Source organism: Canis lupus, chromosome 37 (assembly GCF_011100685.1).
Source record: "Canis lupus familiaris isolate Mischka breed German Shepherd chromosome 37, alternate assembly UU_Cfam_GSD_1.0, whole genome shotgun sequence".
Classification (NCBI taxonomy): domain Eukaryota; kingdom Metazoa; phylum Chordata; class Mammalia; order Carnivora; family Canidae; genus Canis; species Canis lupus.
Window position 1 is genome coordinate 20675704 of NC_049258.1, and position 26643 is coordinate 20702346.

At 34.7% G+C, this 26643-nt stretch overlaps 1 protein-coding gene across 6 annotated transcripts in view; it reads left to right on the plus strand.

Moving 5' to 3' along the window:
* The window catches only part of SPAG16 (sperm associated antigen 16), a 907696-nt gene that overhangs the window by 27399 nt on the left and 853654 nt on the right, over positions 1 to 26643 (plus strand). For all 6 annotated transcript variants that reach the window (XM_038585670.1, XM_038585671.1, XM_038585672.1 and 3 more), the window contains exons 6-7: positions 14906 to 15013; positions 22225 to 22342. In XM_038585670.1, the coding sequence (XP_038441598.1) occupies positions 14906 to 15013; positions 22225 to 22342 (226 nt within the window). The remainder of the gene's footprint in view (positions 1 to 14905; positions 15014 to 22224; positions 22343 to 26643) is intronic.

Consider the following 26643-nt stretch of genomic DNA (forward strand, 5'->3'; position numbering starts at 1 on the left):
ATTTTTTTTCTATTGGATTGTTTTCAACTGTGGTTCCTAATGAATAATACTGCTGTGAAGATTTGTGTACAAGTCTTCTTGTGGAAATGTGTCTTCTTTCTTTTGGTTAAAAACTTAAGGATGTAATTACTGGACCAAAGGGTAAGTGTATACTTATAAGAAATTAATCCATTTTCCAACAGTTAGTTGGGTCATTTTACATTCTCAGTATATGAGAGTGCTAGTTGCTCTATATTGTCACCAACATTGAGTGCTGTTAGTGTTTTTCTTTTTAGCCATTTCAGTAATTGTATAGTACCAGCTTGTTGTGGTTTTGATGTGCACTTTCTAATACCTAATGATACTGAACGTGTGTGTGTGTCTGTGTGTACTTATTGGCTGTTCATCTCTCTTGCTTTCTTTGTAAGTCCTGCCCAATTTTAGTTGAATTGTCTTATTGCTGAGTTGTAAGAGTTCTATTCTATTATGGTTACAGATCTTTTGTCAGAACATTGTGAATGTTTTCTCCCAGTTTATGGCTTCACTCTTCAATTTCTTTATGATGTCTTTGGGTGAACAGAAGTTCTAAATTTTGGTGAATTCTAATTTATTTTTTTAATAGTATTGCTCTTGATATCTTGTTGGAGATACTGTTCCTATTCCCAGGTCTCAGAGATATTATTCTATGTTTTCTTCTAAAACCTTTAAAGATTTAGAAATTTTATTTCAGCTATATCTTTCATTCATTTTTGTATATGATGTAAGTTAGGAGCTAGAGGTTAATTTACTTTTTCTATAGGAATATCCAATAATTCCAGCACTAGTCTTAAAAAATTTCATTCATCATTGAATTTCTTTGGTATTTTTATTGAAAATCACTTGGCTCTATAATTGTGGGTCTATTTCTAGACTTTATTCAATTCCATTAATCTACTTATTTGTCTTTATTCTAGTGCCACACTCTTGATTACTGAAGCTTTAAGTTCTTGAAGTCAGTTAGCATGAGTCCTATAGCTTTGTTCTTCTTTAAAGGTAGTTTGGCTATTCAAGGTCCTTTTTATTTCTATATAAATTTTAGAGTCACTTTGTCAATTTTTATAGAAAGGTGACGGTTTGAGGTTAAGTTGAATTTATAACATGATTTGGAAAGAATGTGTGTGTACACATTCGTTTACATATACATATGTATTTTTAAGGATTGATGTATTCATAGATTTTAGTCTTCTATTTATATGGTATATCCCTCCATTTATTTAGATTATCCTTATTTTAATACTGTATATTTATGATGGAGGTTGAAATTTATACCTTTTGCCTCTAATTATCTAATGTATATATTTTGTTGTTATTTTGTGAGCTCCACATAACAGGGAGTATCCTGTATTCAACATAGCCCCAGGATCTACCTCTGACAAGTGGGATGGGCTAAAGTAAATGTGTGCTATTAACATTTTGGCTTTTTAATTAAGCTTTTAATAATTTTTAGCGTAGTTAATTGAGGATTTTGCCCCTTTTATACCATTCCTTTGGAGCAGGTATTTTTCCATCATAATGGAAATTTTAACAACTTCCTATAAAATTAAGTCTTGCCTAATTCAGAGTACTACTGTCCTTTGCTGGGCTTTTACATTAAAGAAATACAGTGCAGACCAGAAAAGTTTTATTGAGTGTATTGAAGGTTTGACAGAAAATAAAAACTGACTAGGATTGCTAATTAGAAGATTAAAATGACCATTTAAAAAATAATGAAATACTTTTTTTAACCTTCTACCAGAAAATATGGACATAAAGAAACTAAAATTAAAAAGCAATTAATATTGTGGAAAAATTAGGTGCTTTAGTAAACAGCCCCAACTTCACTTACAAAATTCACTTATGTAGAAGGTCAAAGAGTATCCAGCTTTTCTGTGGAGCCATTTAATTTAATGACTTTCAGAAACAAACACTGTGGAAATAAAGATAATAATGAGGTCTATAAAATTTTATGGTTTAGTGTTTAGGTAATTGCTTGTTAAATTAAGTAGGTAATTTTTCTGGACATGGGTATACCCCTTTCTTTTTTGGTTAAGTATATAATGAAAGTTTTCCTCGAATATGATTGAACGCATTTTGGCTATCCAACAATTATTTCAATATTAATATTAGTGAGTTAAATGATTCATTTATAACCAGTTGAAAATAATGAAATAATTGGTAATTATATAATACTGTTTCCAGAAGTTACTTTGATTTTTGTTTGTACATAAGAAAAATACATGACAATGATGGCCTACTTTGGTGCAAATAAACAAGAAAATGTTTGTATGCTTCTTTTTGCCAAATTGTGATAACAGAATAACTAAAAAAATCTATTATTAAAAAGTCACTTCGAATATTTGGCTAAAACTATTCAATTAAAAAAATTATTTTACTGAGGACATTCATTTAAAATTATTTTTAAGAGCATACTATTGAATCACATTCATAATTTGAAATATAGAGTTTTGAGACAGTGCTTTGCGTAATATGATAAAAATATGAGTGTTTTAATATTTTATACTTTAATCATAGATTTTGATATGTTGGTTTCCTGAAGGGGAGAAATTAGTCATTCTACCATCTCATTAAGAAAAAGCATGTAAGAAGTGTGTTGTTTATGATAAACAAATCTGAAGAGAATGCTTCACTGAATAACTTTGATTTCGCCAGTACTTAAATAGAATCTCTGGTATCTTAGTAAAAGATTTGTTTTTAAATCACAAAGATGCTGTATTAATAAGAAATATTGTATAGTTTAAAATATTGATTGCTTATATGAATATTATAAATGTTATTTTTTAGTACAACTTTTATTTTCTTTTTATTAAGCAGATGGGCAGCAGGAAGGTCATAACAGAAGCATCACCATGAAATGAATCTAAATTGTTTTACTAAGTAGACTTCATTTTGTGCAAATAGAAAGCAAGTCCCTGAAAACCAATTTAATGGTTAGAAAATCTCTAAGGTCTAATACTTCAATCAATTCCTATGCTTTCTTTCCTGGGATAAGTACAAATAGGCCTGTAAATGTATATTTAAAAAGGGAGCTGTTGCAGTTCTACACACTTGTAGTTCTGCTTAAGAAACTTTGCAACACTCTCTCTCTGTGTGACTATCATAAATAAATAAATAAAAATTTAAAAAAAAAAAAAAAAAAAGAAACTTTGCAACATTATTTTTCTAAGGTTTTTTTTTTTGACCTATTATGGGTTTACATTTCAGAGAAGAGAAATAAAACATTAGCTCATTTATATAACTCATCAAGCTGTTGAAAGCTTTAGTAGACTCAAAATAGATGTTCATAAAAGTTTAACTTCTTTTATAAAGTTTTACAGTGTTACTAATAAGCATGTATCCTGATATTTTTTGTCCATTAGAGGATATTCATATACTGGCATGCCCCCTATTTTAGGTAAATAAATCTAGCCATTCTAGAAATTGAATATACCTGTTCTATACTAAATAGTAATAGTGATGTGATGATAAGAGTAACATATACTGAGTATTTTTTTTTTAATTTTTATTTATTTATGATAGTCACACACAGAGAGAGAGAGAGAGGCAGAGACATAGGCAGAGGGAGAAGCAGGCTCCATGCACCGGGAGCCCGACGTGGGGGATTCGATTGCGCCCTGGGCCAAAGGCAGGCACCAAACCGCTGCGCCACCCAGGGATCCCTATACTGAGTATTTTTATGTACAAGAACATGTGTAACCACTTGACGAATAAGAATTTAGTGATACTCTTTTCACAAAGAAATAATCATCTCAGCCTTTTTCTTTTAAATCACTCTACTTAAACTCTGTCCTCCTCTTCACTCGCTGTTCATTAGGCACAAGGTAGCAGAAGGATTCCCTCACTTTTGGGTCATCCTCATTCACACTGAGGGTAAAACCTGAAAATACATTGTTCATATCACAGCCGGTGTATTCCTCAGATGATAGTTTAGGACTCAATATTTCAGTCAACCATTTCTTGTACCTTCAAGGTTGTTGGCATGGAAATGCAGTAGTACCTGTGAAGACTGTGATACATTGTTTATTTAATTGTGATAAAAACTACAACATTGGCAGTAAAATAAGGAACATGTCAAAAAAAAGGTCATGTCACAAAATGGGGGAGCTTTGAGAGTTTGAGGAGAAAGGAAGAAAGAAACTTGGTAGACTAGATGAGAAACTTTCACCATATGCAGGTATGACTTGATCTTGCAGTAAGTAGTCTCAGTGATCATAATATGCCCCATCAGGAGCCTGAAAGCCTAACCTCATCCCAGTCTCTGTTTCTTAGTGATTGCTTTGACATAGTTCTTCATGCAGAAGTCTGGGGTGGGGGGGTTGCATTTATTTTATGTGAATCTGAATTTTGAAATTTTGTGATACAGAAAAGCAGATTTATTCCATTGTGAACTCTTATGAGATGTAAACACTTGAGTTCAGTGCACTGGTTTTTGAGAATGTATAAGTCTTAATGTAGTATTACTTTGTCAGTTAATGAAGATTGTGAGCCAATTTTTCATTTTAATATATTTTACATTATTATATTGAAACTAACATATTATGGAGGTAGGTGAAACATTCTCATTAATTGTTTAACTATAGCCCTGGCTTAGAAAGAATACTCTTATTTGTTTCTATCAGGGGTTTGCAGAAGAATGCTTCTGTATTACAACACTAATACTAAAGAACCTTTCTCATCAAGTTACCAATTATTCTACTAATATGATCTACAGGTGGTACATATTTCTCATATGCATTACCAGAATAAAATCTGGGTTTCCTGGAATATACGTGCGTTCTTTCTCACAATTATCAGAACTAAACAACCCAATACATTGTCTTTAAACCATATATTCAAGCAAATTCAGAATTAAATTTTGTAAATCTTTTCCTTTATTTCTTTAAAAAATTTTTTTAGTTAAATTCAGTTCGTCAACCTATAGTATAACACCCAGTGCTCATCCCATCAAGTGCCCTCCTTAGTGCCTGTTACCCAGTTACCACACTTCCCTACCCACTTCCCCTTCTGCAACCCTTTGTTTATTTCCCAGAGTTGGTAGTCTCTCATGGTTTGTTTCCCTCTCTAATTTTTTCCACTCAGTTCCCCTCCTTTCCCTTATAATCCCTTTCACTATTTCTTATATTCCATGTACGAGTGAAACCATATGATGATTGTCTTTCTCTGATTGACTTATTTCCCTCAGTGTGATCCCCTCCAGTTCCATGCATGTCGAGCAAATGGTGGGTATTTGTCCTTTCATATGGCTGAGTAATAGTCCATTGTATGTATACCACATCTTCATCCATTCACCTGTCAAAGGACATCGTGGCTCCTTCCACAGTTTGGCTATTGTGGACATTGCTGCTATGAACATTGGGGTGCAGGTGTCCTGGCATTTCACATCAGTATCTTTGGGGTAAATACCCAGTAGTGCAATTGCTGTGTCATAGGGTAGCTCTATTTTTAACTCTTTGAGGAACAGCCACAGTGTTTTCCAGAGTGGCTGTGCCAGTTTGCATCCCCACCAACAGTGCAAGAGGATTCCCCTTTCTCTGCATCCTTGCCAAGATTTATCATTTCTTGTCTTAATTTTAGCCATTCTCGCCAGTGTGAGGTGGTATCTCATTGCGGTTTTGATTTGTATTTCTCTGATGGCAAGTGATGTGGAGCAATTTCTCATGTGCTTGTTGGCCATGTGTAGGTCTTTGGAGAAATGTCTCTTCATGTCTTCTGCTCCTTTCATGACTGGATTGTTTGTTTCTTGAGTGTTGAGTTTGATAAGTTCTTTATAGATCTTGGATACTAGCCCTTTATCTGATTGATATGTTATTTGCAAATATCTTCTCCCATTCTGTAGGTTGTCATTTAGTTTTGTTGATTGTTTCCTTAGCTGTGCAGAAGCTTTTTATCTTGATGAAATCCCAATAGTTTATTTTTGCTTTTGATTCCCCTGCCTTCATAGATGTGTCTAGTAAGAAGTTGCTGTGGCCACATTCAAAAAGATTGTTGCCCTTGTTCTCCTCTAGGATTTTGATGGAATCTTGTCTCACATTTAGATTTTTCAACCATTTTGAATTTATCTTTGTGTATGGTGTAAGAGATTGGTCTGGTTTCATTCTTTTGCATGTGGCTGTCCAATTTTCCCAGCACCATTTATTGAAGAGACTGTCTTTTCCCCAGTGGAAAGTCTTTCCTGCTTTATCGAATATTAGTTGACGATAGAGTTGAGGGTCCATTTCTGGGCTCTCTGTTCTGTTCCATTGATCTATGTGTCTGTTTTTGTGCCAGTACCATACTGCCTTGAGGATCAGAGCTTTGTTTTTTTTTTTGTTTTTGTTCTTTTTTTTTTTTTTGTGTGTGTGTGTTTAGAACAGGGCTGCTTTTTTTTTTCCTTTTTTAAAATTTTATTTATTTACTCATGAGAGACACAGAGGGAGAGAGAGACAGAGGGAGAAGCAGGCTCCATGCAGCGAGCCTGATGTGGGACTCGATCCCCAGTCTCTAGGATCACGACCTGAGCCGAAGGCAGTTGCTCAACCACTGAGCCACCCAGGCGTCCCGAGGATCAGAGGTTTATAATACAGCTTGAAATCAGGCATTGTGATGCCCCGGGCATTGGTTTTCTTTTTCAATATTCCTCTAGCTATTCAGCGTCTTTTCTGATTCCATACAAATCTTAAGATTATTTGTTCCAACTCTGTGAAGAGAGTCCATGGTATTTTGATAGGGATAGCATTGAATGTGTAAATTGCCCTGTGTAGCATAGACATTTTCACAATATTTATTCTTCCAATCCATGAGCATGGAATGTTTTTCCATCTCTTTATATCCTCCTCAATTCCTTTCATAAGTGTTCTGTAGTTTTAGATTACAGATCCTTTACCTCTTTGGTTAGATTTATTCCTAGGTATCTTATGGTTTTGGGTGCAATTGTAAATGGGATTGACTCCTTAATTTCTCCTTCTTTAGTCTCATTATTAGTGTACAGAAATGCCATTGATTTCTGGGCATTGGTTTTGTATCCTGCCACACTGCCAAATTGCTGTATGAGGTCTAGCAATCTTGGGGTAGAGTCTTTTGGGTTTTCTATGTACAGTATCACGTCATCTGCAAAGAGGGAGAGTTTGACTTCTTCTTTGCCAATTAGAATGCCTTTTATTTCTTTTTGTTGTCTGATTGCTGAGGCTAGGACTTCCAGTACTATGTTGAACAGCAGTGATGAGAATGGACATCCCTGTCGTGTTCCTGATCTTAGGGGAAAGGCTCTCAGTTCTTGCTGTGGGCTTTTCATAAATAGCTCTCATGATATTGAGGAATGTTCCCTCTATCCCTACACTTTGAAGAGTTTTAATAGGGGATAGAGGCTGTATTTTGTCAAATGCTTTCTCTGCATCTTCTATTGAGAGGATCACACGGTTCTTGTTTTTTTTTCTTATTGATGTGATCTATCATTGTTTTATGACTGTTGAACCAACCTTGCATCACGGGGATATATTTTGCTTGGTTGTGGTTAATAATCTTCTTAATGTACTGTTGGATCCTATTGGTTTATATCTTGGTGAGAATTTTTGCATCCATGTTCACCAGGGATATTGGTCTATAATTCTCCTTTGGGGTGGGGTCTTTGTCTGGTTTTGGGAACAAGTAATGTTGGTCTCATAGAACGAGTTTGGAAATATTCCCTCCCTTTCCATCCTTTGAAACAGCTTTGGATAGAATAGGTATTATTTCCCTGGGAAGCCATCTGGCCCTGGACTTTTGTGTCTTGGGAGGTTTTTGATGCCTGCTTCAATTTCCTCACTGGTTATTCACCTATTCAGATTTTCTATTTCTTCCTGCTCCAGTTTTGGTAATTTGTGGGTTTCAAGAAATGCATCCATTTCATCTAGATTGTCTAGTTTATTGGCATATAGTTGCTTATAATATGTTTTTAAAATTGTTTATATTTCCTTGTTATTGATTGTTATCTCTCCTCTTTGTTCATGATTTTATTAATTTGAGTCTTTTATCTTCTTAATAAGACTGGCTAGGGGTTTATCCATCTTATTAATTCTTTCAGAGACTCAGCTCCTGGTTTTGGCGATCTGTTGTACAGTTCTTCTGGTCTCTATTTCATTGAGTTCTGCTCTAGTCTTTATTATCTCTCTTCTTCTGCTTGCTTTACACGTTATTTACTGTTCATTCTCCAAATCCTTTAAGTGCGGAGTTTAGCTTGTATATTTCAGTTTTTTTCCAATTTTTTGAGGGAGGCTTCTATTGTGATATAATTTCCCTCCTAGGATTGGTTTTGCTGTATCTCAAAGATTTTGAATGGTTGTTTTTTCATTTTCATTAGTTTCCATTAATCTTTTTAATTCTTCTCTAATTTCCTGGTTGACCCATTTATCTTTTAGTAGCTCTTTAACCTCTGTGTGTTTGAGTTTCTTCCAAATTTCTTCTAGTTTCAAAGCATTGTGGTCTGAAGATATGCAGGGGACAATCCCAGTCTTTGGTATCAGTTGGAATCTGATTTTGACCCAGTATGTGGTCTATTCTGGAGAAAGTTCCATGTGCACTTGAGAAGAATGTGTATTCAGTTGCATTAGGATGGAATGTTCTATATATATCTGTGAAATTTATTTGGTTCAGTGTATCATTCAAGGCCCTTGTTTCATTGGTGATGTTCTGCTTAGAAGATCTGTCTTTTGCTGAGAGTGCTGTGTTGAAGTCTCCTAAAATTAATGTGTTATCTATGTATCTCTACCTTGGTTATTAATTGATTGATATACTTGGGTGCTCCCATATTAGGGGCATAAATATTCATGATTGTTAAGTCTTCTTGTTGGAATTGACCCTTTAAGTTTGATATAGTGTCCCTCCTCATCTCTTATTACAGTCTTTGGTATAAACTCTAATCTATCTGATATGAGGATTGCTACTCCAGCTTTCCTTTGAGGGCCATTTGAATTGTAAATGATTCTCCACCCCTTCATTTTCAGGCTGGAGGTGTCCTTAATTCTAAAATGAGTCTCTTGTAGACAGCAAATACATGGATCTTGCTTTTTTATGCAGTCTGAAACCCTGTGTCTTTTGATGGGATCATTTAGCCATTCACGTTTGGAGTAACTATTGAAAGATATGAATTTAGTGTCATAGTATTACCTATACTGTCCCTGTTTTTTGTGGATTGTTTCTTTGGGCTTCCTCTTTCATTTACAGGGTCCCCCTTAATATTTCTTGCAGAGCCAGTTTGGTCGTCACATATTCTTTCAGTTCTGTCTGCCTATCCTGGAAGCTCTTTATCTCTCCTATTTTTTTTTTAAAGATTTTATTTATTTATTCATGAGAGACACAGAGAGAGAGAGAGAGAAAGAGAGAGAGAGAGAGAGAGAGAGAGAGAGAGAGAGGCAGAGACACAGGCAGAGGGAGAAGCAGGCTTTATGCAGGGAGCCTGATGTGGGACTTAATCCCAGGACTCCATGATCATGCTCTGGGCCGAAGGCAGGCACTAAACCATTGAGCCACCAGGGCTCCCTCCCTCCTTCTATTCTTAATGACAACCTTGCTGGATATAGTACTCTTGGCTGCCTGTTTTTCTCATTTAGTATCTTATGTATATCATGCCAGCCCTTTCTGGCCCACTAGGTCTCTGTGGAGCGGTCTGCTGTTAATCTGATATTTCTCCCATTTTTAAAGTTAATAATCCTTTGTCTTGAGCTGCTTTAAGAATTTTCTCTTTATCTTTGAAATTTGCAAGTTTTACTATTAAATGTTGAGGTCTTGAATGGATTTTATTGATTTTTTAGGGGGAGGTCCTCTGTCTCTCTTGGATCTGAATGTCTGTTTCCTTCACCAGATTAGGGAAATTCTCACCTCTGATTTGTTCAAATATACTTTGTGGCCCTTTCTCTGAAACCAGTCTCTTCTAGCATCCCAATAAGACAAATATTCTCCATTCTCAAGATATCATTTATTTCCCTAAGCCTTTCCTGATGGTTTCTTAATTGTTTTTTCTTTTTTTGTCTGCTTCCTTCTTTTCCATCAAGAAAAAGATTTCTCTGTGTTTTCTATGTTACTCACTCTTCCACCTCATTAATCCTAGTGGTTAGAGCATCCAGTTTAGACTGCATTTCAGTTAAAATATTTTTAATTTTGGCCTGATTAGATCTTAATTCTGGGGATGGCTGCATGGCTCAGCGGTTGAGCATCTGCCTTTGGCCCAGGGCTGATCCTGGAGTCCTCTGCCTCTCTCTCTGTGTTTCTCATGAATAAATAAAGGAAATCTTTTTAAAAAATATCTTCATTCTGTAGCAAGAGAATCTCTAGAGTCCTTAATTCTTTTTTTAATAGAGCCACAAGTTATTTTATAATTGTACTTCTGAAATGTATTTCTGACATTTTATTTAAATCCACATCCAGCAGTTCTGTGGCAGAGAATATTACTTCCGGTTCTTTCTTTTGTGCTGAATTCTTTGTTCTAGTCATTTTGTCCAGTGCAGAGTGGTGTATGAGCAAGCAGAGTTAAAAATATCAAGAACAACCTAAGTAAAATACACCCTAGATGATTCCAAAGAGGTCAGAAACCAGAAAATAAAAGAAAAGAAGAACAGAACAAAATAAAACAAAAGGATCCCTTAAGTGAAAAATTTTAAAACAAAATAGTAAGCATTAAAAAAAAAAAAAAGGGTGGTGGTGAGGAAGTGGTGGTGGAGAGAGAATATAGTCTCCCCAACAGGACTATAGGATGATGTTCTTGGTTCTGAGTGTATTTTGTTCTGTATGTTAGAAGATACTCAATTCCAATTTTATATAAACCAGCAAAACTTACATAAAGACCCAACATCGACCACAAAGACAGAAACAAGATAAAAGAGGGAGCTGGAATGGGAAGTGAGAGATAATATATTCTCACAGAATGAACTAACACGATGTTCCACTTGGTTCTGAGTGTATTTTGGTCCAAGTGTTAGAAGGTGCTAATTTCCGCCATTATAAAACAAAACAAGAGTTGGCCCCTAAAGCCCATAACTTGTATATCTATCAAAATTAAAATTGAATACGTTGAAGGGACTCCAATATTGAAGAATATATCTAAGACATGTAATTGTAGAAATATGAAAGTCAAAAAGGAAAAAGCTTAAAAAAGAAGTTGGTAATATATTGTAGTTAAGGCAGGAAAACAAAAAAATATTGGAAACTTTTAATGTGAAATATAAAAGAACCATAGTGAAAAGGAACCTCTAATTTTATATACTATTTTCCCTCAACCCTGGAGCTTTTCGGTGCTGCTTGTTCAGTAAACTTGCTCTTCCCTGTTCTTCCAGTAGTACTTCTCAGGGAGGGGTCTGCTTGCATTGACTATCAGGTGTCTGTGCCTGGGTGGGGATGCCTTGCCCCTTGCCAGGTGGCCTGGGTCCCTGTGAGCTGTTTATCCTGTGAGGCCTTTGTTCCCTGGAGTCCCTGCCTCTCCCAAGGTGAAAGGCGAAAAGAAGAGAGAAAAAAATGGTGGTGGCCAGATCCCCAGGTCTGGAGCCAGGAGCTCCCCACGAGTACTGAATCACATTTTTCCAGTCCACACTGGCCTAGATGCTCCTGGGGTCAGTGCAGGTGCACTGATCTGTACAAATTGGAGGGTGCTCAGCAGCATGAGAGTTCTCACTGTCCTGTGCCTCCTGGGGTCTGCCTCTCTCGAAGGGTAGCTGGCTTTGTCCTTTACTGTCCTGACCCTGGGAATATTGAAGCTTCACTGCTCCTTTTGCAATTCTGCCTGCTGAGCATTTTTCAGTCAGGGAAGGACTGAGGCATGGATTTGTAAAATTCCTGCATGTCCAGGACTGGACTTTTGTGCCCGGCTTTCCACAGCTCAGCTTTCAGGCCTGGAGGTTTGTCAGGGCTTCCCTTTGGGTCAGTTTTCCCGGCTTGCTGTGGCTCCCCTCCCCCACCTTTTTTTCTTCGCTTTCCTATCTTGTCAGAAGTCATGATTTTTCTCTCTGTAGCATTCCAGCTGCTCTCTCTTTATATCTCAGGTTGAATTCATAGGTGTTCAGGATGATTTGAAAGTTATCAAGACAAGTTTGTGGGACCAGTTGAATTAAGGACCCCCTACTCCTCTGCCATCTTGCCCGAATCTCTTTTTCCTTTATCTGTAACTATTTTAAATGATCCTGTTTTAAATATGTATTTCAATTTTGTAAACAAATTATTTTTGGAAATAGATGGATTATAAATTATTTTGGTAGCATACCTTAATTTATTTTAGTTTCCTTTTACTTAAATGAGTTGTAAATGAATATTTTTGAAGCCATACATGCTGTCCTATTCATCTCTCAACCCCATATACACTATGTTGGTTAGAATCCTTCCATGTGAATTATAATAGAATCTTCATTTATTAGTTCTCTTTAGAATTGCTCAATATTGGATTTGAACTGATTACTAAATACTTTTTTTTTCAGAAAGGAATAAGGAGTGTTTTTTAAAAAGTTTTATTTAAACTCCAATTAGTTAACACATAATGTAATATTAGTTTTCAGGCGTATCAAATAGTGATTTAGCATTTCCGTGTAATACCTGGTTCTCATCATGACAAAGCACTACTTTATTCCCATCATGTATTTAATGCATCCCCCCACTAGCTTCCTGTCTAGTAACCCTCTGTTTGATCTCTATAGTTAAGTCTCTTTTTCCCTTTACTCCTTTGTTTTATTTCTTAGATTCCACATATGAATGAAATCACATGGTATTTTGTCTTTCTTTGACTGTTCTCCTGGCATATTATATATATATATATATATATATATCACATCTTCTATATCCGTTCATCAGTCAATGAATGTTTGGGCTGTTTCCATAACTTGGCTATTCCAGATAATGGTGCTATAAACATTTCAGTGCATATATCCTTTTAAATGAGTATTTTTGTGTTCTTTGGGTAAATACCTAATAGTGTAATTGCTGGATTTTAGCGTGGTTCTATTTTTAATTTTTCAAGGGATCTCCATATTTTCCAGAGTGGCTGCACTAGTTTGCATTCCTACCAATAATGTAAGAGGGCTCCCCTTTCTCCATATCCTTCCCAACTCATGTTGTTTCTTATGTTTTTGATTTTAGCCATTCTGACAGGTGTGGCGATATCTCATCATAGTTTTGATTCATGTTTCCCTGATTGCTAGTGACACTGAGAATCTTTTCATGTGCCTGTTGGTCATCTATGTGCTTTCTTTGGAAAAATGTCTATTCATGTCTTCTGCCCATTTTTTGACTGGAGTATTTATTTCTTAGGTATTGAGTTGTATAAGTTCTTCATATATTTTGGATACTAACCTTTTATCAGATATGCCATTTGCAAATATCATCTCCTATTCTGTAGTTTGCCTTTTACTTTTGCTGATTATTTCTTTTGCTGTGCAGAAACTTTTTTTTTTGATGAAGTTCCAATAACTTATTTTTGCTTTTGTGTTTCTTTATTCAGGAGACATATCTAGAAAGATATTGCTATAGGTTGCTATGGCCGATGTCAGAGAGGTTCCTGCCTCTGTTCTCCTCTAGAATTTTTATGGTTTCAGGTCTCACATTTAGATATTTTATCCATTTTGAATTTATTTTTGTGTATGTAATGAGAAAGTGGTCTGTTTTCATTCTTTGCATGTTACTGTCCAGTTTTCCCAACACCATTAATTGAAGAGACAGTCTCTTTCCCATTGGATAGCCTTTTCTGCTTTGTGGAAGATTAATTGACCATAGAATTATGGGTTCATTTCTGGGTTTTCTATCCTTTTCCATTGATCTATGTGTGTGTGTGTTTTGTGTGTGTGTGTGTGTGCCAGTACCGTATTGTAATATAAGAAGCCTTGTAATATAAGAAGTCTAGAATTGTGATGGCTCCAGCATCGCTTTTGTTTTCAGTGTTCCTTTGCTATTTGGGGTCTTTTGTGTTTCCATGTAAGTTTTAGGATTGTTTGTTCTAGCTCTGTGAAAAATGCTGTTGCTATTTTGATAGGGATTGCATTAAATGTGTAGATTGCTTTGGATAATAGAGACATTTAAAAATATTTGTTCTTCCAATCCATGAATGCATGAAATGTCCTTCTAATTCTTTGTGTCTCCTTCAATTTCTTTTATCAGTGTTTTATGGTTTTTCAGAGTACAGGTCTTTCACCTTGTTGGTTAGGTTTATTCTTAGGTATCTTATTGTTTTTGGTACTATTATAAATCAACGATTGATTCTTTGATTTCTCTTTCTGTTGTTTCATGATTGGTGTGTAGAAATGCAACAGATTTTTGGACATTGATTTTGTGTCCTGTGACTTTACTGAACTCATTATTGGGTCTAGCAGTTTTTTGATGGAGTCTTTGGGGTTTTCTATATAGAGTATCATGTCTTTTGCAAATAGTGAAACTTTGACTTTTTCCTTGCAATTTGGATGCCTTTTGTTTCTTTTTGTATTCTGATTGCTGTGGCTAGGACTTTCCATTCCAGTACTATGTTGATAAAAATGGTGAGAATGGTAACCCCTGCCTTGTTCCTTTTTTTTTTTATATTTTTTAAATTTTTATTTATTTATGATAGTCACAGAGAGAGAGAGAGAGAGAGAGAGAGAGGCAGAGACACAGGCAGAGGGAGAAGCAGGCTCCATGCACCTGGAGCCCGACGTGGGACTCGATCCCGGGTCTCCAGGATCGCGCCTTGGGCCAAAGGCAGGCGCCAAACTGCTGCGCCACCCAGGGATCCCCCCCTGCCTTGTTCCTTACCATAGAGGAACAATTTGGATGATATTAACTATGAATTTTTCATATATGACCTTTATTATGTTGAATTATGTTCCCTCTAAACTTACTTTGTTAAAGGTTTTTATCATGAATGGATGTTGTTCTTTGTTAAATGCTTTTTTTTGGAATTAGCAGTGATTTTTAAAATTATTATTATTTTCAGCAAAGCTAGAGAAGATCTGCTGAAAACTCAAAAAGAACGGGATTTTCACCGAATGCACCACAAACGAATAGTCCAGGAAAAAACTAAATTAATTAATGACCTCAAAGGGTAAGCTGCGAATATTTGTTGGCATATTTGTTAAAGAGGTATTTAATTAATGTGAAGTAAGTTGGTTGTGTTAGAAGATTTGAGGTAAAATAATCATTCAACATTTATTGAGTATTTATGTATGCCAGACACTATACTATGTATTTGAAATACAAAGATGAGTAAGTTTAGGCCCTTGCTGTCAAGGTTCCCAGAGACCAGGAATGTGTGATGAAGAACAATTAAACTAAAATGGTTGCTATGCTATCAAAGGGTGGTCACCATAGCCAGATTGCAGTGTGAGAGGGTTCAAGGACCTATTTCTAGATGAATTCTGAAGTATAAATGAACAGACTGAGGGAGTAGGGTGTGCTAGACAAATAGTACAAACTGTGCAAAGCACCAAGTCATGAAGGAATATGGCATATTCACCGCATTATATGCATAGAGAATAAGGTGCAAAGCAACTTGATAAGAGTGAGGTGGAGAGAGCGAGCATATATTGAATGACCTTGAATTTATGCTAAGGTTTTTTAGAAATTATTTTAAAGATATCAATTCAGATTTATTTTCTCTCCTCCCTTCTTCTTACTTCCAAATTAAAGAATTCCTCCAATAAAAACAAAAAAACAAGAAAACCATTTTTAATCCTTAAAGAAAATTTTCCTTTATTTTTTCTGGGGCAGTGGTATTCAATAGAACTTTCTGTGATGTTATAAATATTCTATATGTGTACTGTCTAATACAGTAGCTATGAAGTCACATGTACTGTTAAGCACAGGCCATGTGACTAGCACAACTAAGGGATTACATTTCTAATTTAATTTAAGTTTAATTAAGTTTAAATTTAAATAGCCATGTTTAATTATAGCTACTGTATTGGATGACACCGTTTAGGAATGGTAATGACAATTACTGTCTTTTGCAGGTGATTATGGTTATTGTAGCTATTATGACTTCTAAATCATAGGCTGTCCCACAAAGCTTTAGAATCAATGTACTCTTAAACTTAATAAATAGTAGAAACTAGAATTATTTTTACTTTTGTTAAATTAAATGTCTGTAGGAATAAAACACCATTTTAAGAGGGATTGCATTAACTTAGAAAAAAGGACTTTAAGAATGTTTATTCTTTGACTTTAACCAATTCTTTTGGCCTCATATTTTTGGTTTGGATTTGTTGCTTCATAAAATTGTTCTTAGTCCAGAGAAATTCAGAAAAAATGTTCAAAGTGATTTGTTTTCTTTTAACTTAAACAGTAAGTGAGAAGTAGTACAGTATAGTGGAAGGATGTTGGTATCAAGTAAACATTGGAAGCCTGGCTTCATCACTTACTTTTTTATGTCTATTGTTGTTTTGTTTCTTATCCTTAACAATGTTGATAAAATATTTTGGAACTATATATATAAATACAATATCTGGAACATAAACAATGGTAATTTGTTTGCATATACCATAACATTGAAAGTATATGTTGAACATGTCCTATTTTTATCAAATTTCCCTTTTGCATTTTTATAAAGGTCTTTTCAGAACTGTATATTGTATTTTGTTTTAAAGGCACATTCTTTAAATTTGGGAATTGTTCTATATTCAGGACAATATAGGGGCCTCTGATTCCAACTGGTCATGTAGAAGTCCTTTAGAAGTAGCTAAGATTTTTCTTGTCCAAAAATAAATCATTGTTGTGCAGTCATTAGCGTGAGCCACCCATTTACCCAGAGGAAAGCCCAAAGGTATTTTAGTAGTTTGTGTGTGTGTGTTATACATGCGTGTACACGCATGCATGCAGACACAGATACAATAAGTGAGTTTAAATCACAGCACATTGTTTCATGGAAAAGATCTCAGGTTTGTCTCTATTCCCATTATCTGTGCTAATTCAAACAGGTTTCAATACTAAGTTACTTGGGTACATAACAATTTAAGAGTACTTTTGTTGTGGCAGCTGAAATATGGTTGTTCACTGTTGCTGCTTGGATATTCTCTTTGGTAAATTATTTGAGTTTTTTAAATTGTTTTTTCCTTGAGCCTCTAGCTCAGGTTTAAAAATATATCCTACTTGTTAAATTTTCTAGTATATTTACAGGGAATACTATTGTAATTCATTTCATGTAAAAATCCAGCTTTTTTGTATTGTACTTTTTGTAATCTTCAGAGGCTCTGCTGAAGAAACCCACATTACACTGTAATATAACTACTCTTGTGTATTCAGCTAGCCTTTATTTCCTCATTTAATCATTAAGAATAGTGCCTATATTTAACCATTTGGATGAATCAGTAGTGTGTGTTTTATAAGGACCTAAAACAAAATTTCAATGATAATCATCAGAGTCACAAAAGAACTAGACATGAAGTTAATTACCAGGAAACATCTTGTCTAATAGTTGTACCATTGCATAATAAATCAACTATAAGGAAGAATGTTTTTGATGCCAGGCTAAATTAGAGTCTAAGTTCTCTATGTTACTATTTTACCTAAATATTTTAATTATATATCTATATTCCTTTCACTATAAGCCGCAAAAGTCAGTCTTAATTTAAGTGGATAATTAGTTGATTTTATCTATCAGTTTTATATTAGTTCTCATTTAATATGAATGTTTATTATAAATTTACTTATTTTCAGAATTACCATAAGTTCAAAAGTTAGAACTTATAAGCAGGTGAATTATGAGGTACTTACGGAACTTACAAAACAGACACATTCTTTCAGATTGACTAAACAGAAGGTTTTTGTTTATTTCAAGTTTTTTATTTAAATTCTAGTTAGTTAACATATAGTGTAATGTTGGTTTCAGGAGTAGACCTTAGTGATTCATCACTTTCATATAACACCCAACTCTCATTACCCTTTTTAATATCCATCACTCATTTAGTCCAACCCCCAACCACCTCCCCTCCAGCAACCCTCAGTTTGTTCTCTATAGTTAAGAGTCTCTTATGGTTTGTCTCTCTCTCTTTTTTCCCCCCTTCCTGTATGTTCATTTGTTTTGTTTCTTAAATTCCACATATGAATGAACTCCTCTGATACTCGTCCTCTCTGACTGATTTAATTAGCATAATACACTCTAGCTCCATCCACATCATTGCAAATGGCAAGATTTATTTTTGATGGCTGAGTAATAGTCTATTGTATATAAATACCATATCTTCTTTATCCATTCATCAGTTGATAGACTTTTGGGCTTTTTCTATAATTTGGCTATTGTTGACATTGCTGCTATAAACATTGGGGTGCATATGCCCCTTTGAATCAGTATTTTTGGATCCTTTCAGTGAATACCTAGTAGTGCAATTGTTGAGTCATAAGGTAGTTCTATTTATAACTTTTTGAGGAACCTCCATACTGCTTTCCAGAATGCTGTACCAGTTTGCATTCCCACCATTCCCAGTGTAAGAGGGTTCCCATTTCTCTGCATCCTTGCCAACAGAGAGTTTTCTTGAATGTTGTTTCCATGTTATATTTTCATGGTATTCTATATGATGTTAATTCTTTGGATAGAGGATTATCAAGCCATATCCCATGAATGAGTTAGATGCTAAAGTTAGTAATTATAGGAAAAATTATGCCATCAGTAATAGTAATCCTTCAGTTTGTCCCCAAATTACAGCACACATTATTTTGTGTATCTAACTCTGTACCTGAATATGTGTTTATAAATACATAATATTCATGGAAGTGTGTAGTACACAGCAAAGTGTATATTGCTAAGTGCATTAAATGGAGTAGAGGATAGAACTATACATACTACTTATATTTTTATTTTATTGTTTTCCCGTGCTTTGCTGAATGTAGTTGAATTTTATTTTATTTATTTATTTATTTTTTGTAGTTGAATTTTAATACGTATTAGATATATATATCTGATATATATGTAACATAACTTTAGTGCTTAGGTTTTATTGTTACAAGTAATTAAATACAATAATAAATTATGTTAAGGGAAATATGATTTATAAAACAATGACTTTTACAAATACTTTAATGAAAATATTGTGCAAAATAGGGACTCCTTTTATTTTTTTAAAAACATCTTATTTATTTATTTGATAGTACACAAGTGTGGGGAGGAGTTGAGGGATGGGGAGAAGGACAAGCAGACTCCCTTCTGAGCTTAGAGCTCAGCTTGGGCTCCATCACAGGACCTGGAGATCATGACTTGAGTCTAAGTCAGATGCTTAACCAACTGAGCCACCCAGGTGCCCCTCTTATTATTATTTTTTAAATAGAAAAACATTAAAATTATTTTTGGGCTTCTGCTTGGGGCCATGTCAGAGTAACTGGTATAGAATTAGATTTCCAACTGGTAGTAGATGAGCTCTTCAACTGCAATGAACTACAAAACTGAACAAAATTTTTGGCAGCTGTTTTGTCAGCTTTTGTTGGAAAATTGACAGAGTAGGACTATGATGCCTAAGAGAAGGAACCATTCAAAGTGAGCGGCATAATCACTCCAGATTTTTGCCCAGAAGTACTATTCAGACAATTGTGTGGCAAAGTAGAACACAGGACACAGTAGTCTTGATTAACTGATGAGGCAGAGATCTGAGTTCAGGGCTGCTGAGGGAGCTGAAATTTGCAGGTTAGGATACACAAAAGGAGGGAGGTACATGAAAGGAATTTAAGAAATACTTGTCTTAGTTCCCTTTAACCTTTGACCAAATACTAAGATGTGGAATAGTGAGAGAATGATGCCTACAAAGAACAGCTCCTGGGAAACTGTGAGCTAAATGGAGATTTCAGAGGTTGCAGCCGTAGGAATTCTGCCCAGATACAATGGAGGAACATTACTAAACATTTTGAGCATTCAGTTAAGACCCTTGATAAGCCAAGTCATGGAGCAGAGCTCTTCTAGCCCTAGGGAAGGAACTACTTTAAACTTGCCTTAATAAAAGATTAAAAATAAGCTTTAAAAAGCTCAAACTTCCCACCAGAACAAGAGTGTTAACTCTTCCTAGGGAAGGAGGGCTAACTCTACATGCCTACCAGGCCTAAGGAGAAGGAATATAGAAACAACATACTCAGGGTCATCCTGAGATCCAGAGAAAAAAGGTCATTTCAATAAGATAAAAGAGTCAGGAAGACATAATATGCATGACTCTAATATAAGAGCTTCAAAATGTATGAGGCAAAATATGATAAAATATAAAAGAAAAATAGATATTTTCACAGTTACATTTGGAGATTTTAACATTCCTCTTTTAGCAATTATTAGAAAAATAGGCAAAAAGTCTGCAGGTTTAGGGCATCAATTAATTGAATGTAATTGATATTTCTTGAATTCTATTTTGGACTTTTCATGTGCACAAAATAGGCCGTATACTCAGCCATGAAGCACGTCTCTATACATTTCAAAGACCTGATGTCATACAGAATGTTTTCTGACCACAACCAAATTAAATTAAAAAATCAATGACAAAAATCCTCTCTGGAAGATCCCCAAATATCTGAAAATTAAGTAACATACTTCTAAATAGTCCATGAGTCAAAGAAGGAAATAAGAAAGTATTTTGATCTGAATGGTTGAAGTTGCAGCACATTAAACATAGGAGGATGCAGCCAAAGCAGTGTTTAAAGTAAAATTGATAGTTTTATTTCATTTTTTTAAATTGATAGTTTAATATGCTTATATTAGAAAAGAAAATTTTACATTAATAATCTAATTTTGTACCTTAGATGCTCAAAAAAGAATTAAATGTGGAGAAAAAGAAATGTAATAATGAAAAAATCAGAAACCAATAAACTAGCAAAGGGATAAGCATAAAATGTCAACAAAATCATATTGATTGTTTGAAAAATATAATAAAACTGATAAAGTTGATAATAAAATTGACACGATTAGATAGACTAATCACCAAATGTTGGCAGAGAAGTAGAGTAACTGAAGCTGTGATATATTGCTGTTGGAAGTGTAAATTACAACTCAGTAATTCAACTCTTAGGTATTTTTTCTAAGAGAAAGAGAACCAAAAACTATCTTGACTCTGTTTAAGAATGTTCATAGCAACCTTCTTCATAATGGCACCAAGGTGTAAACAAATCAGTTCTTCATCAGCAGAATATTGAATAAACACATTGTAGAATATACACACAGGGGAATACCACTCACAATTAGAGGAAAGGAATCACTGTTACACACAACAGACTGGAAGAATCTAAAAAACATGCTGAGTGAAAGAAGCCAGTTTCTGGCCTCATTGAATGAATTTGGAAGTTTTCCTTCCTTTTCTATTTTTTTTTTTTTTTTGTAATAGTTTGAGGAGAATAAAGAACATAACTTTTCTTTAAATGTTTGGTAGAATTCGCCTGTGAAGCCATTTGGTCCCAGACTTTTGTTGTAAGGGAATTTTTAAAATTCAGTTTCTTTGCTGGTTATCAGTATGTTCAAATTTTCTTTCTTCCTGTTTCAATTTTGGTAGTCTATAAGTTTCCAGGAAATAGTTTTTCATAATCTTTTAGAATTATTTGTATTTCTGTGATGTTGGTTGTTACATAAGAGAATGTATTCTATGCTTCCAAATGTATGAAGTTCTAGAATCTCCTGAGGTATTAGAAATGCTCTAATTTTAATAGCCATGTGGACTGCCTGGGCATGTGTACTTCTGAAAACTCTGAACTGTAACATTTTAAGCTCTGTATATTTTACTCCAGATAAATTACACTTCAGTAAAAAGGTAAAAAAAAAAAAATATTTTGAAGGCATTTTCAAGTAAAATAGTTTCTTAAAGATGCTTATATCATATGTTGAGTTGAATTATTTTTCCTGTGAGAGAATATATTTTTATACTTTTCTTAATATAAGTTAATTAAACTTGTTTTTAAGACCATCCTTTATTTTGATGTGAATGACACTCTTTCTATTTAATTTTACATTGTTTGCAGCCCTTGTCTTTTTGACAATTGTTTCTGAACTGATTATAGAAACTGCAAATTTTTCCCTGAGTGAATAGTAATCTTCTGAGTACATGCTTGAATATAGCAAAAGTGTTGGTAGGAAATGGAGAACTAGTTAACTCAAAAGATTATCTGACTTCACGTTCCTACCATATTTATGGAAGTAGCATACTGAGTAATATTTCTGGCAATTCTTGGCTTGTTGTGTTGACCTTTTATGGTCATTCATTTTTTATTCAACTGCAAAAGAAGAGAGAGAAAAAAGGTTAGATGTTAGATGGAAATCACTGATTTAACTCAATTACCCTTTAAGATGCCCTTTATTTTTCATAGGTTAAAGTTACATTATGCATCGTATGAACCGACTATCAGGGTGTTACAAGAGAAGCACCACACTTTGCTGAAGCAGAAAATGCTGACCTCTCTGGAAAGAGACAGAGCAGTTGGGCAGGTAAAGAGGCCATTAAAGCCACCTTAGAATGATTTTTAACCATTTATTTTTTAATAAGTAAAATATTGGTTTTGTTTCTGAGATAAACTTATTTATTTTTATTTATTTATTTATTTATTTATTTATTTATTTATTTATTTATTTATTTTTAAACCTTTTTCTAAAAGATTTTATTTATTTATTCATGAGAAACACAGAGATAGAGGCAGAGACATAGGCAGAGGGAGACGCTGTCTCCATGCAGGGAGCCTGATATGGGACTTGATCCTGGGACCACAGGATCACTCCCTGAGCCAAAGGCAGATGCTTAACCACTGAGACACTCAGGTCTCCTTGTTTCTGAGATAAATTTAAAAAGGTTTTCAATAATTATGTTGTAAAAAAGATTCATTTGGAAATATTCATAAAATTATTTTGTTCATTTTAAACCTATGAAGATTATTATTAAGCTAAATATTGATTAAGTCATAAATTATAGGAGATTAATAAAGTATAGTTAGAGGAAAAAACTCAGCCATTGTAGTTAAACTTGGTTTTAAATGCTAACATTGACACCTGTAAACATGGACCTTAAACACTTTGAACTCAGATTTCTTGTATATTGAAGTATAACCACAATGACGTGTCTTTTTAAAATATGGTTGTGAAATCTTCATGAGATAATTAATGCTCCCTGGAATTTACCCCCAGATGCATATTTGGCATTTCCAGTTACAGACTCAATTTTCAGTCATTTCTACTGTTGACATCCTTTTCTATTCTTCCCGGGGGTTTTTGCATAGGCCTAGAGCAGTGATGAAGAACTTCTGGTATAGAATTCAAGAAAGGGAAAACAAAATATTTATGGGCCACTTAAAAAATATGTAACAGTTTATTAGAAAATATAAATGTGAAACTATGCTTAACATTCTTTTATTGTTATCCAGAGATTTTCATTTTTGGCCAAACTTTCTGAAACTATGATAGCTTGCATGATGGTTATATTCTTCCTTGAATGATTTTACTGTTAAAACATGCTTTAGTCAAGTTGTATTTTGTCTGTTTGTGAATATAATTCTTAGCTACTAAAATGCAAAACCTTTCTTGTGTCTCCATGATTCTTTGTGCTTGAATTTTAATTTTGTATTCTTGAATGTCTGAATTGTAGTATTGGTAATATTGCATAAAAAGAATTTAATAACATTTTACATTTTTGTGGCATTATATGTCAAAGCTTCAGAATTTCATCTCCTTGCTCCTTTTCATCTAACTCCTCTCCCCAGTCTCCCAACAGAAGGCACAATTCTTGGAGTACTTCAAGCTAGATTGAGGTTGCTTCTACTTCTTATCTTGCCACAAGCCCAGCTTAGCTTTTGCTACCCATCTTACTCTCTTTATTCCCTGGTCTCATGCTTATCTCACTATTATCCTTCTCCAGGGAGGAATCCATCAGTGATCTGGCTACATATTCCCAAGAGATCATGTATACTTTGCTACCTCTCACAGATTACTCAGTCTGAGTTTCGCTATTCAAGGATGCCAGGGCCTTCCAGGAAACTATGCTGGCAAGTGCTTACATTCCTCTCTAGCTTGTTGATTTCTACATCTGCAACCTGTCCTGCACTGAATTTACACTTATCTTATTTTTAATTTGGGCTAAGTTATCTTTCTGAAAAGGCCATCAATTTCCCTGGCTTTATTTTTATTTTTTATTAATTTTTCCCCTGTCTTTAATATGAGGTGAATTTATGAGGTTAGATCAAAGGCCATTTTGAGAACATATTTAGGTCACTTATACTCTTTGGATTTCAGATTGTTTCTTACTGGTTTAGTTAGAAGAACTAAAGATTGGGAGTGGTAGGTATGAGTTCCAGGTGTGCTGCACAGAGGCCATGTAAGCATTCAGGTCATTTTACCTATATATCTGTTTTCTTACCTATTAAACAAGATCAAATTACTTGCCTTATGTTTGATATGTACCTAAAGTGAAAACTTCTTTAAAAAATTAAATCATTGTCTCTAGGAAGCAGGGTTCAGTTTTGCACACTATTTTTCATGTTAGCAAAGAATTGTATTTTCTGCAAGTTATTTTATCTTTGAACCCCTATTTCTGCTGAAGACAAAGAAAAAAAGCATCTGCTTTTTAAGGCTATCCAGATCTTCCTGGGCTAAAATGGTCTCTTTGAATTTAACATACAGTATCTGAATGCCATATTAACTGTTGAGGTAAAACATATCAGGGTTAATTTTCTGTCTTTGAATCACATCTTCTCATTCTTCCCCGGATGGTTCCTACAACAAGGTGCACTTATGTATTCATAGGGCCTGAAGCCTACATGCTGGCCTTCACTTACTATAGTGTAGTGTAACTATTTGGTCACATTCCTGATTTTGAAGTGCATGGTTCTAGGTCATTCTATTGAGTGTGAATCTAAGATACCTTGCTAAATCCATAGCCTCTGCTACAGCATCTGTGAGATTCTTTTTTTTTTTTAATTTTTATTTATTTATGATAGTCACACACAGAGAGAGAGAAAGAGAGAGAGAGAGAGAGAGAGGCAGAGACACAGGCAGAGGGAGAAGCAGGTTCCATGCAGGGAGCCCGAGAGAGAGAGAGAGGCAGAGACACAGGCAGAGGGAGAAGCAGGTTCCATGCAGGGAGCCCGACGTGGGACTCGATCCCGGGTCTCCAGGATCACGCCCTGGGCCAAAGGCAGGCGCTAAACCTGCTGCGCCACCCAGGGATCCCCAGCATCTGTGAGATTCTTAATATCTGTAGCCCCATCATTCTGACTCCTCTTTTTTCTGGTTAAGTGCTTCAGATGGTAACATTTACATGTACTTCACTGAGATAAGTGGAGACTTCTGATTTTTCTATACTGCTAATTCAAGTTGTAGGCAATTTGGAAATCACTTAAGGTCTAAATACATAGACACACTATCTTCAGTCAATTTCCAGACACTACCTGAAGGATAGTGTTTTTCCAGCACAGTGCAAAATATGAAGGTCTTTTTAAGGGACTGTCAATTTTCTTAGATTATTCCCTGAGAAGCTAGGAGCAAGTTTAGTCTATACTTTAAATATCTTTGAATTATCTGACTTTCTGTGTCCTTTGTATTCAGCTAGCTGAAGTTGGATTTTTAGCTTGAGAGGTAAGTGGGTCACTCATATCTGAATTCTTACAGATTTTGTTCAAGATCCAAAATGGGCACAAGTGATTAATGGAGCCTATGCAGTATTGTTAGCATCCTAGTTATAAGAGAGGATGAATAAAATTTTAAAATGGTATATATAGTGAAAGATGGAAGACTCATGATTCTTGAACCCAGGGTGCTGAGTGGCCAGAATGATGGTCAGATAGCCCTGACTCTAGGCTAATCCTAAGATTAATTAGTACATTCCTCAAATTAGGACAGACAATATAGTCTCAGTTTTATCATCTTTTCCTTGGAGAACAAGCCAAGGTTACTGTTTAATGAGCTGAACCTTTTTGGGAATGTTTCATACAAAAAATGATTTATAACCACCCAAGTCTTTACTTTTTTTCCTTTCCCATTGAAATATTCCTATCAGGTATACTTGGGTATTCAGCCTTGGATTAACCTTTTTACGTCAATCTATTAGTGTGTCATGAAGCTGTAGAATGAATTTATTAAAAATATTTGAAAGTGAAACTATATTAAAATACATGCAAAATTCCTCTATGACCTAACATGGAACATACATCAACTTTTGCACGTATTTTTGATTACATCTTTTTTTTTTCAGTGTCTGCTTTATTTCAGTGATGCTCTGAGAAGTCACTTCTGTTTTTAAAAATTTATTTATTTTATAGAAAGGGAGAGGGGCAAAGGGAGAGAGAGAGACAGAGAATCTCAAGCAGACAGCAGAGACAGAATCTCAAGCAGATACCCTGCTAAGTTTGGGGCTCAACACAGGGCTCTATTTCACAACCCAGGGACCATAGCCTGAGCTAAAATCAAGAGTCAGATGCTCAACTGACTGAGCCACCCAGGAACCCTTCTGAGAAGCCACTTCTAACCAAAACTTTTAAAATGTGAGCTTGGAGTAGTAAGAACTATCTTATAATTTTTATCTGTATTCCTAATCATCACTTCTTTAAAAACCTTATCGTAATGAACATTTAGTTCACTATCTTTCTCTTTAAACATATAGATCTTTCTAATATCTTGCAAGAAGAAAGATTAGCATATAGAATTTTTTAATGATATTCAGTTTGTATGTAGAAGTGTGAAAGTATACTGTGAGATGACGAAAATCTAATAAGGAGTATATGCTTTCAAATTCTTTTGGTAGGTAA